At 43.6% G+C, this 12,717-nt stretch overlaps 1 protein-coding gene across 1 annotated transcript; it reads left to right on the top strand.

The window, feature by feature from the left end:
• Positions 1 to 1,317: 1,317 nt before the first annotated feature.
• LOC307204592 (uncharacterized protein) lies at positions 1,318 to 10,279 on the top strand. Its single transcript, XM_079956196.1, has 6 exons — positions 1,318 to 1,710; positions 2,825 to 3,032; positions 4,599 to 5,022; positions 6,952 to 7,132; positions 8,411 to 8,618; positions 9,068 to 10,279. The coding sequence occupies exons 1-6, from the start codon at positions 1,563 to 1,565 to the stop codon at positions 9,492 to 9,494; spliced, it is 1,596 nt and encodes a 531-aa protein (XP_079812322.1). The 5' UTR covers positions 1,318 to 1,562; the 3' UTR covers positions 9,495 to 10,279.
• Positions 10,280 to 12,717: the final 2,438 nt, after the last annotated feature.

Here is a 12,717-nt window from a genome sequence, read left to right on the forward strand (position 1 = left end):
CACGCCAGGCACTCCTGTTTTCTAACAACCCATACTTAGGCTATTACCTCACCAGGAATTTGAATCCTTGCTTAGATGCTAGCACTTGATGGATCCAGGGATTAAGAGGGTCTCAGCATCCAGCCTACTTTCCCCATAGAAAACTTGCTGTTTACTGCTGAATTGGCACATTCGTCAACTTGGGAAGATATTAAAATAAATTTGCAAATATGGAACATAATGAATCTTTCACTATTAGGCAGAGTGTCAACTATAAAAATGAATGTATTACCTAGAATGCTATTTTTGTTTCAAACAATTCCGGTGATTGGCAAGACAGATTGTTTCAACGTATGGCAAAAATATATTTGGCAAGGGAAAAAACCAAGAATAAAATATAAAATATTGATAGATGCAAAAGAGAGAGGAGGTTTCTCCCTGCCAGATATGAGATTATACTATGAAGCATCTGGTCTTTGTTGGCCGAAGGAATGGATGACATTGGAGAATTCACATATCCTTGACTTAGAAGGTCATGGTAATATTTTTGGTTGGCACGCTCATTTATGATATAAAAAGGTGAAAGTACATAAAGATTTAAAAATCATATAAATTGGAAAAAATTGTATAGAGTATGGGATAAATACCAAAATCTATTAGAGGTAAAAACACCACTTAGGCTCTCACTGTTGGAAGCTATGGCGGTAAAGAAAAATAATATGATAGAAGGGTAGACAATTTATTAAAACAAGAAGGAGGAGAGTATCAATTGAAATAATTGAAGGAATTGGCAGGTTGACATTTGTTCCAATTTAGTGGTAAACAGCTAGGAAACCGGCAAGGTAGGCAGAAAGCCCCTTGGACACATGACTAGAAATGTGGACAAGTTCTGAATTTCTGTGCATTTGTAAAGCCAAGGTGAGGAATGCGTCTGTACAGGCCTGTGTACTTCATAGGCCTGTGGACTATATTTGTGTGGGTTTCCCAGCAGCCACTTCAGTTCTGTTTCAGCAAGTAAAGTCTCATCAAACATCACAATAGTGTGCTTATTGAAGTAATCCACCAAAAGTGGAACTATATATTTGTAAATACTATCTATTGATTTGATTGATCTATCCATAAGTTACATAAATGCTGCACCCAGGAACGTCCACACTGCTCAAAGAAGCATTGTGAGTGGTAGCTTTACATTCTCCCAAGAGGTTATTTCCTGGTATTGTGATACCAAAGCTTAACCTTTATTACATAAATGGATTATGGGATTTTCTCGCTCTCTCTTTATAAGATACTAATTGTTTTCAACAGATAATTTCGAAAATATATGGAAGAGTGCCAGAGAGGTAAACCTAGAAGAACTTTGCAAGGTGGTTGTTTTGCTTGTTTGCTTGCTTTTTAGACGGGTGGGAAGAGAAGCTAATAAGGATATCACAACAATATTGGAATCAGCAAGGCTTCATTTTTTAAGAATGGAAACATCACAACAACCCTTGGTTACGTAACAGGAATGCAGAGGTGGAGCCAGAACAAACTCCAAAAAGAAACTCCAAAAACCTCCCAGCAGAGCATTTCCAAGGATCGTGCAAATGGCTTTCACCGAGAAAGACTTCTATGCCGGACATTTCAGTCCAAAAGACTACTTGGACACCTATTACACCTTCAGCTCTGCAAAAGAACACGAGAATGGCTTTTTGATTTTCTATCTGAAAAATCTCCACCAGGCATTCATTTTAGGTAAGTGCTGGTGTATTTCATGGGCTCCAGAGCTGTCGCCACACTGGGTTGCCTGGAAAGAGATCCCTGAAAGGGGTATGAATGATCCATTTGATTATGTCCACAGTTGCCAGCCTCTAAGGTGGCCTGTGGTGGGAGAAGACCTTTAATAGCAGTTGGATCTATAGCAGTGGTAGCTTTCCAGCTCCCGTTAGCCCCGGCTAGCATGTGTCAATGCTCAGGTGAATGTATAGGAGTTGTGGTTCAGCAACATTTAGATGGCTGCAGGTTGGAATGGGCAAGCCTGTCATCTGTTGTTCCTGATTCTTCCAGACTTAAGTCCAGTTCCCCACATTTCCATTTTCCAGTCTGTAGGGGGAATAATTACATCCGCACAGAAATGCATCAGCATTTTAGTACTGATTTAACTGCATAATTCTGTGTGCAATTTTTGCATAATACACAGATTTTTTGCAAAGCAGTCTTCCCTAATACAATGCATTTCAAAAAAATATTGTTTTAGCTAAGATATAAACTTTTATGCACATTTTACCCTGCTATATGTACTTCTGAGCCCATTTCTAGAACTACACTGCAAAATACAGAGATGTGTGAATTTTGAAAGCTAGCTGTGCGTCAATTCATATACAGTGGTACCTCGGGTTAAGTACTTAATTCGTTCTGGAGATCTGTTCTTAACCTGAAACTGTTCTTAACCTGAAGCACCATTTTAGCTAATGGGGCTCCTGCTGCTGCCGCGCCACCGGAGCACAATTTCTGTTCTTAACCTGCAAAGTTCTTAACCTGAAGCACTATTTCTGGGTTAGCAGAGTGTGTAACCTGAAGCGTATGTAACCTGAAGCGTATGTAACCCAAGGTACCACTGTATTGTTTCGAAAAGAGCAGATTAGGCAGGTTTGCCTACCAATGCAAATAGAATTGAATTTCTCCCTTCCCCCATTAGCACAGGTTAGCCATCCTTGATCTATAGTGATTCAGCAGCAATTTTGAAACACCGTGAAAAACTTTCCCTGCTGATATTCACATCTAACATTGTTGACCAGGCCAGGCTGTTGTTGTCTAAGCATCATGGCTGACATTGGAACATATGTGTTATTGGGTTGATGCCATACAGATGACATAAAAGGGGACACCCTGATTGATATTGGAAGTGGACCGACCATCTACCAGTTCCTCTCGGCTTGTGAGTCCTTCCGAGAAATTGTTGCCACAGATTATTGTGAACAGAACTGGGAGGAGATGCAACGATGGCTGAGGAAGGAGCCAGGAGCTTTCGACTGGAGCCCGGTGGTGAAATATGTCTGCGAGCTGGAGGGTAACAGGTATGGAGAATTTGCTGGGTTGCTTCCAACATAGATAAAAACATAATAAAACATTAAACATTTCAAAAACTTCCCAATACAAGACTGCCTTCAGAAGTCTTCTAAAGGTTATACAGTTACTTACCGTATTTTTCGCCCCATAAGGCACACTGGCCCATAGGGCGCAACTAGTTTTTTGGGGGGAAATCAAGGGAAAAAAATTTCCTTGCTTCTCCCCACCGCCAGCTTACAAACCAGGTCGGGGAATAGCGGGATGGCGGCGCTCCGCCTCCCCACTGTCCCCCGAGCTTGTGGGGCTGCCTGATATCTGCACAAAGCCCGGGGCGTGCTGTGCAGCATGCCCCAGGCTTCGGGATGCAGGCTGCTATCCGCAAGCCTGGGGAGCCCGGCAGGAACTCCTGCGGAGCTCCCAAGGCTTGCGGATAGCTTCCTGAAGCCTGGAGAGCGAGAGGGGTTGGTGCGCACCGACCCCTCTTGCTCTCCAGGCTTCAGCGAAAGCCTGCATTCACCCCATAGGACCCACACACATTTCCCCTTCATTTTTGGAGGGGGAAAAGTGTGTCCTATAGGGCGAAAAATACGGTATCTCCTTGGCTCAGGGGTTGCATAACTCCATACCCTCCAACATTTCTCCAAAAAAAATAGGAACATCCTAAGGAAAAGTGAAAATTGGATTTAATTTCTGCCAAGAGAATTATAACTCACAAATTAGAGGAGTTGGATTTACAATTTAATATTGCGACAGGTGGTGGCACCTGTTCGCCGATAAACCTTGGCTTAACACCACCAACGAAACCTCCATCTTATTTAACTACCTTATCTGTGGTGATACACGGGTATGCCTTTATAAAGGCTAGATTCAATGTTTTCCCATCAAATGTGTTGGGTAACAGACTCTCCAACGGACAGATCTTACTCCTCTGTGACTGTAAAAGTGGACCTATAGAATCATTATATCATATAATCTTCTGTTGTCCATTACATTCGGCTTCACGGTCCAAGTTTCTGGCCCCATATTTATCAAGAATTGCTGACAGACCTCAGGAAGCCCAAATAATATACTTATTAAACGACGAAGACACAAGTAGATCCCTTGCAGTCGCTAGATACCTGATTAATGTCTTATTTCAAAAGAGGAGAAATGGATCACTGTATGACTCTGACAGCTTAGCTAAACTTAAGAACCATCAATAAGTGCCAGAACTAAGACGCATATCCCCCAAAATCTGAGGGATTTGAATTGCGGTTTACATAGAGGGAGCTTATTGTGTATAGTGTTTACTTAATTGAAGTAAAATTGGTTTTATATGGGTGTTTTAACTTGGAACTGTTTAAATTGTATTGTTTATGGATAAATTTTGATGTATTGTTTTCGATATGGGCCAATGGCCGTAATAAATCAAACTAACTAACTAACTAAGGAAAAGTGGGACAATCTGGGATCAAATCTAAAACTGGGATGGCTTCTCTAAATCTGGGACTGTCCCTGGAAATTAGGGACACATGGGGGGTCCGGCATTGTGGGGCACGGGAATCTTTTCACATTCATCTTGCATTCTCCCTTAGGGAAAAGTGGGAAGAGAAGGAAGAGAAGGTCCGAAGAGCCATTAAGCAGGTACTGAAATGTGATGTGACCCAGCCAAGCCCATTGGGCCCTGTGTCTCTGTCTCCCGCAGACTGCTTGCTGTCCTCCTTGTGCCTGGAAGGGGCCTGCAAAGACCTGCCCACCTTCCGCTCTGCTCTCAAGAACATCAGTTCCCTTGTCAAACCAGGGGGGCACCTCGTCTTATGCTCCATCCTAGAAGAAACCTACTACAAGGTGGGCCAGCGACCCTTCTCCTGCCTCTACCTGAAGCGGGCATCTGTGGAGGAAGCCCTCAAGGGGGCAGGCTTTGCTATCAAGTGGCTCAAGGAGACCAAGATCAACTTGCCGCTCTCTGTGACAGACGCGAAGGCGGTCTGCGTTGCAGTGGCCCAGAAATGCCAGAATTGAAGGATAGAGCACTGAAAGAAAAGCAGGGCGAAGCAGGAAATATTTTGTGATAGAATTTGTAAAAAGTATTAGTTATTTCTTTAGAACTTTTATGTATGCCACAACAGCAGCTAAAATATTATATGCACAGAAATGGAAAGAAGAGAAGGTTCCACCGAAGGAGGAGTGGCTTTTAGATTTAATGGACTATGCAGAAATGGCAATGCTGACAGCAAAATTAAGAGATCAAAATGATGAACTTTTTATAGGAGAATGGAAGCCTTTCATGGACTATTTAGAAAAAGATTACACTCAAATGAAATTGCGGGCAGGATTGGAGATTAAAGATATGATAGTATATGCTTTGATAGGGAGCCTACATGTCAAGAGTTGTAAAAAAGTTAAATCAGAGTGTGAAAAGACCTTGTTGGGAGAATCCGTTTACTCAGATTGTAAGTGTCAAGAATGTTTGCACAGAAAGAACTCAGCTTTGAGTTTGCCTGGCAGCCAGTAGGCACCCTATTCTTCCTGCTAAATCAGGCATCTAATTCTGATCATGCAGACATTTTTTCCCTCCGAGAACGTGAATTAGGGTTCATCCACACTTCCACTTTTCCTGCCTCCCCCCCCCCCCAGGAAAATTTGCTGTTTACTGCTGAATTAGAGCATTGCTTCTCCTGCAGATTGGAGTTTGTTCTGATTCAGTAGTAAACAGCAAGGAAAGTGGCAAGGCAAGTGGAAAACCTCTTAGAGCACATGCTTAGAAAACCACAGAATAAGTGGAAATGTGGACAAGCCCTGTGTAATTTATACGCCTGTAAACTCCATTTTGCATGCCCTCCAACATTTCTCCGATGAAAATAGGGATGTCCAATTGCATATTGAGAATTTTACTTTTTATACCCCATACATATTACTGGGTTCACCCAGCCGCTCTGGGCAACTACCAACATCTATAGAAACATAATAAAACATTAAACATTTTTTTAAAACTTCCCGATACAGTGGTACTGCCGGTTGTGGATGGGATCCGTTCCAGAGCTCCGGTCAGATCCCGAGGTTTCTGCAACCTGAGGATCGCTTCTGCGCATGTGCACACAGCAAAACCCGGTAAAATACTTCTGGGTTTGCCACACACACATCCCAAAGTTTACGTAACCACCAGAGGGTTACGTAAATGAAGGTATGACTGTACAGAATTGCCTTCAGATGGCTGAGTGGTCAGATAACTCCATATTCTCCAACATTTCTCCAACGAAAATAGGGACATCCTAAGGAAAAGTGGGACATTCCGGGATGAAATCAGAAACTAGGACAAATTCTCTAAATCAGGGACGTCTCTGGAAAATAGGGATAGTTGGAGGGTCTGATTTTGTGGGTTCCCCAGCAGCAGCTGCTGTTCTGTTTCACCAAGTAAAGTCACATCAAATATCACAATGGTGTGTTTATTGAAGAAATCCATCACAAGTTAAGCTATATCTAGAACTATACCTGCTGTGAGCTGCTTCCGAAGGAAAACAGACCTACATAAATGCTGCACCCTGGAATTGCCACACAGCTCAAAGAAGCAGGGCCAATATAACATTAGGCAAATAAGTTAATTATTTCCAGGTATTGTGATCCCAAAGTTTAAGTGTTTTTACTCAAAGGGACCTTGGGATTTTCTCTCTTCATTTCCAAGATAATAATTGTTTGCAAAAGATAATTTCTCAGACATAGGGGAGAAAAGGTTAGCTTACGAAAGATGTCCCAGACGTAAACCTAGAAGATAATTAAATGGTATTTGCTTGTTTGCTTGGTTTTTAGAGGGGCAGGAAAGACCTGATAGGCTGGAATTCTGGTGACTTCATTAAAAAAAGAAGAAGAAGAAAAAACCCCTAATGACCCTAGATAGCATAATAGGAATGCAAAGGAGGAGCCAGTAAACAAAACTCCCTATAAACACTCCAAAAACCGAGCAGGTTTCCAAGGATCGTGCAAATGGCTTTCACCGACAAAGACTTCTATGCTGCACATTTCAATCCAAAAGAATATTTGGACACCTTTTACAACTTCAGCTCTGGAAAAGAAAACAAGAATCCCTTTTTCTTTTTCTTTCTGAAAAATCTCCACCAGACATTCACTTTAGGTAAGTGCTGGTGTATTTCATGGGCTCCAGAGCTGTCACAAAACTGTGTTGCCTGGAAAAAGATTCCCTGAAAGGGATATGAATGATCAATTTGATTATGTCCACAGTTGCCAGCCTCTAAGGTGGCCTGTGGTGGGAGAAGACCTTTAATACCAGTTGGATCTATAGCAGTGGTAGCTTTCCAGCTCCCATTAGCCCCAGCCAGCACGCGTCATTGCTCAGGGGAATGATAGGAGTTGTGGTTCAGCAACATTTAGAGTGCTGCAAGTCAAAATGAGCAAACCTGTCATTTGTTGTTTCTCATTCGTCCAGCCTTAAGTTCCATTCCCCACATTTCCACATTCCAATTTGCAGGGGGAATAATTAAGTTCTTATGAAAATGCATTAGCATTTTAGTGCAAACGTCTCCTAACAGACAGAATTCTGTCTGCAATTTTTGTATAATACACGGATTTTTGCAAAGCAGTTTTCTCTGATACCTTTCAAATATTGTTTCATAAAGACATGAACTTTTACGCACACTTTACCCTGCTATGTCTATTTTTGTACCCATGTCTTGATTGTAGATCAACACTGCAAAATTCAGAGATGTGTGACTTTTGAAAGCTACCTGTGCATCACTTCATATATTGTTTTGAAAAGAGGTTAGGCAGGTTTGCCTACCAATGCAAATAGAATTGATTTTCTGTCTTCCCCCATTAGCACAGGTTAGCCACCCTTGATCTATAGTGATTCAGCAGCAGTTTTGAAACACTGTGAAAGCTTTCCCTTCTAATATTCACATATAAGGTAAAGGTAAAGGTACCCCTGCCCGTACGGGCCAGTCTTGACAGACTCTGGGGTTGTGCGCCCATCTCACTTAAGAGGCCAGGGGCCAGCGCTGTCCGGAGACACTTCCGGGTCACGTGGCCAGCGTGACATCGCTGCTCTGGCCAGAGCCAGAGCCAGAGCCAGAGCCGCACACGGAAATGCCATTTACCTTCCCGCTGGTAAGCGGTCCCTATTTATCTACTTGCACTCGGAGGTGCTTTCGAACTGCTAGGTTGGCAGGCGCTGGGACCGAGCAGCGGGAGCGCACCCCGCCGCAGGGATTCGAACCGCCGACCTTTCGATCGGCAAGCCCTAGGCGCTGAGGCTTTAACCCACAGCGCCACCTGCGTCCCCAACATTCACATATAAAGTTGTTGACTAAATGTGAAATGACCAAGCGAGGCTGTTGTTGTCCAAGAATCATGGCTGAAATCTGAACAAATGGGTTAATGGGTTAATTCCATGCAGATGACATAAAAGGGGACACCCTGATTGATATTGGAAGTGGACCGACCATCTACCAGTTCCTCTCGGCTTGTGAGTCCTTCCGAGAAATTGTCGCCACAGATTATTGCGATCAGAACAGGGAGGAGATGCAACGATGGCTGAGGAAGGAGCCAGGAGCTTTCGACTGGAGCCCGGTGGTGAAATATGTGTGCGAGCTGGAGGGTAACAGGTATGGAGAATTTTCTGGCATGGGACATTGAAGGTGGAATTTTAAGACTCCTCGGCACTCAGATACCCTCTGGAAGGAAGGTTCACAGGTTCACAGGTTCTTGTAGACCGCAAATGAAACAAGCAGCAATCAGGCACTGTAGTTTAGTTTCCCCAGTTGGTTTACGTGAGCACAGCAGCACAGCACCTTTACTGATCCAACGTCTAATAGGAAAATAACATCTGCAAAGCTGAAAAGCACATATAGAGTAAAGTGCACCTCGCTTGTAACTTGTAGGACACTGGCTCACCCTTTGAGATCCATGGCAACCAGGAATTATTCACACATTCAGCTGAGGATGTGGAGTGATCCTGAGATGTGCCTGGCTGGAATTAGGAACATCTGAGGACAGGGGTTGGGCATTGTGGGGTGCAAGGATCTTGTCATGTTCACCTTTCATTCTTCCCCAGGGAAAAGTGGGAAGAAAAGGAAGAAAAGGTCCGAAGAGCCATTAAGCAGGTACTGAAATGCGACGTAACCCAGGCCAGCCCATTGGGCCCTGTGGCTCTGCCTCCAGCGGACTGCTTGCTGTCCTCCTTATGCCTGGAAGCGGCCTGCAAAGACCTGCCCACCTACCACTCTGCTCTGAAGAACATCAGCTCCCTTGTCAAACCAGGGGGGCACCTCATCTTAGGCTCTGTCCTAAAAGAAACCTACTACAAGGTGGGCCAGCAGCCCTTCTCCTGCCTCTATTTGGAGTGGGCATCTGTGAAGGAAGCCCTCAAGGAGGCAGGCTTTGCTGTCAAGTTGTTCAAGGAGACCAAGATTGATTTGCCACTATCTGAGCTAGACGCAGAGGCATTCGGCATTCTGGTGGCCCAAAAACGCCAGAGCTGAAGGGAAGACCACTGAAAGAATAACAGGGTGAAGCAGGAGGTGTTTTTTTTTTGGGGGGGGGGTATATTTTGTTCTGGAGATTAGTTATTTCTGTAGAAAGTCTATGTATGTGATAACAGCATCTAGAATATTACAGGCACAGAAATGGAAAGAAGAGAAGGTTCCACTGAAGGAGGAGTGACTTCTAAAATTAATGGGCTATGCAGAAATTAGATTTGCCATACATCCAGAATTTCCCAGACATATCTGGAATACTGCAGTCAGAAATAGTGCCTGGGAAGAAATTGGAGAAATGTCTGGGAAAATCAGGACGTATGGCTGCTCATGTCGGCAGTGCGCTTTTTGCTGATTTCCCTTAAAAATAGCTCAGAAATGGCCAAATTTTTTTGGAAATATGGCAACCCTAGCAGGATTGGCAATGCCGAAAGGGAAATTAAGAGATCAAAATGATGAACTTTTTATAGAAGAATGGAAGCCTTTCATGGATTATTTAGGGGGAAAAAATTACAGTCTAATGAAATCGTGGGCAGGATTCAAGATAAAATCAGCAGAATAAAAATGACAAATAATTGTAATAGAGAAACCTTTTGTGATAGATAAAGATATAATGCAATAGAAAAGGTTTGAGTAAAAACACTGAGGAGCTGAGAGAGGGAAGTCAGCTTATGAAATAATGTAATTATTTGATTTGAAGGTTATTGTAAAAATGTTTGAAAAAATTAATAAAAGAATTGTATGTTAAAAGAAGGAAAAGAAAGCCACCAGGCCCAGCACAGGAATTAGAAGCCACATATGTCCTACCTCAGGCTTACAAGCCAAAGCAGGGGTGGAGATCCTGTGGCTCCCCTTTCAGATTTTGTTGGACTACAGTTCCCATCAGGCCCATTAAGCATGACCAAAGGTCAGGGCTTGTGGGAGTTGTAGTTCAGCACCATCTAGAGCAGCGGTAGCCAAAATTTTGGAACCAATGGGCACATATCAATGGGAGTGCTGGGGATACTAGTCACAAAATGGCTACCATGTGGGAGTGTGGCATAGCAAAAAATTTAGAGCCGACAACTTTATGCTTACAGTGGGAAGTTAGCTATGTTGTGCCAGTCCTGATTGTGGAGATCACACAACAATTATCTCCCTCTCTCTCCCTCCTCACCCACACATTGATGTCATTGCTGTCCAACAATAACAGTACCAGGAAAAATATACATGCTGGCCACATCAAACTCATTTCACAGAAATTCCCTAGAAGGTACCTGCACATTTAGCCCCATAACTTTCTTTCAAGAAAAGAAAGCTCAGAAGTTGGGTCACCTTTCCTGGGGTACCAATGAAAGCCTTTACAGATGCCATGGCACCCATGGGTGCTGGGTTGGTGACCCAGGGTTTAGAGAACCCCAGGGTTCCCTGACCTAAAGTGGTCAAATCAATGAAATCAATGTTCATAAGTACCCAGGGTGTCCACACAGCATCTTTTGCACCGGGCCCCAAACTTGAAAAAGTTTTTTTGTTTTGTTTTTTTAAGCCAAACTTGGCTTACCAATAGCTGGGCCTGCTGCAAAACTTTGTGTCTGTTGTTGGGACTCCTACCCACTGACCTTCACTCATTCAGAGACCTAAACCTGTATCTGTTAAGTTGTGGGTGAACATATCAGACGACACAGCGATTCTTCAAACAGCTCTTGTTTATTCACAGGCCAGAACAGAACTGAGCTGAAGGGTTCAGCCAGCCTGCTTATATAGAGCTCAACTACAAAGCAACAGTAACAACTTTCTGTAACTATTCAACCACTGAACGTCACTTTCAATTCCTTATTTGCATATGTGGACCTGAGTGAAAACTATCTACAGTATCCCCCTGCTGGCCCAGGGTCAGAACGTCAGTATATAACAGTATCTACACTTAAAAAATTAGCACAGGGAAAGGTGTGTCATTTAAATGCCCTGCAATGCCCCTGGCAGGGAGTGAAAGGCACTCTGCACATCCACAGAGGTACTGTCTTCTTCCTTGACCTCTGTGCATCAGGGCTCAAGGCTGACGCTGAAGACAGATCAAGGAGCTGAGCTGCAACGAGGACGTGTCACACAGGGAAAGCCCTGCCTGGCTGTTGTCAGGAGATGATGTCCTCACTTTGCCCATCTTTGCACCCGGGAGGACAGAAGTGGTGGCTCCTCCTTGGTGGAGAAGAGCTGAGCTAAGCAACGGGGACAGTGGTTGCCATGTGGTTTTCATCTGCAGCGCTAGGTGGAGCTGAATTGGATCTGGAGGGGTGTTGAGCTGCCAGATTCATAGCATAATATTTTTCTTTGCGAAGCATCCAGAGGCCAGCGTCCCCTGGGCTGAGGCCCCCTGTCCTGATGAGTTCCTGGAAGCGCAATTTGTGCTTGCACAATAAAAATGTTTATGGTACCCCTTCTAGACTGAACACAGACGTGGATCTGAAACTATGGCTTCCGCAATTTGTTTTTCTTTAATATCTGCTCCTGCGTGGGAGTAGTGCTTTGCTAAGCCTGGTTTTGATTTTCAGGCTTACTGCTTCCTAGGGAGCATTCATCCATCAGGCAAGAAGCTCTTAAAGCATCAACAGAAATCAAAACCCAGAAGCGGCATTTGCATGTAGTTTTGTCGTGCAATAATACTGAGGGATGGGGACGCTCTATGGTCAGAATAAATTACAGTACATTGTTGTGCCCATACTTCCAACATTTCTCCAATGAAAATAGGGACGTCCTATTCCATAGTAGTAGTAGTAGCAGCAGCAGTAGTAATAATAATTATTATATTATTTATATACCACCCATTAAACATTAAAAAATATTCCTATACAGGGCTGCCTTCAGATGTCACCTAAAGGTCGTATAAAATTACTTATTTCCTTGGCTCGGGGGGTCACATAACTCCGTACCCTCCAACATTTCTCGAATGAAAATAGGATTCAGAATGCTGCAGTCTGATTGGTCCTAGAACAATAGGATCTAGAATGCAGCAGTCTGATTGGTCCGCAGGAGCCACCCAATCCAACTCCAGGTGGAAGTGAATCCGCAACCTGATTGGCCTACAGGAGAATCCCAGAATTAGCCAATCATGTACGGCCCATTGTGTAAATAATGTATATAAAGCAGACATTTCGGGGGAACTTCCATTCCTCACTACTATGAGCTGAATAAGGAGCATGAAATCCACACTTGACTCCGAGTATATTTCAGGGGGACTCTGGCCATGTTCAGT

This window comes from Podarcis cretensis, assembly GCF_951804945.1.
Source record: "Podarcis cretensis genome assembly, chromosome: 15".
Lineage (NCBI taxonomy): Eukaryota > Metazoa > Chordata > Lepidosauria > Squamata > Lacertidae > Podarcis > Podarcis cretensis.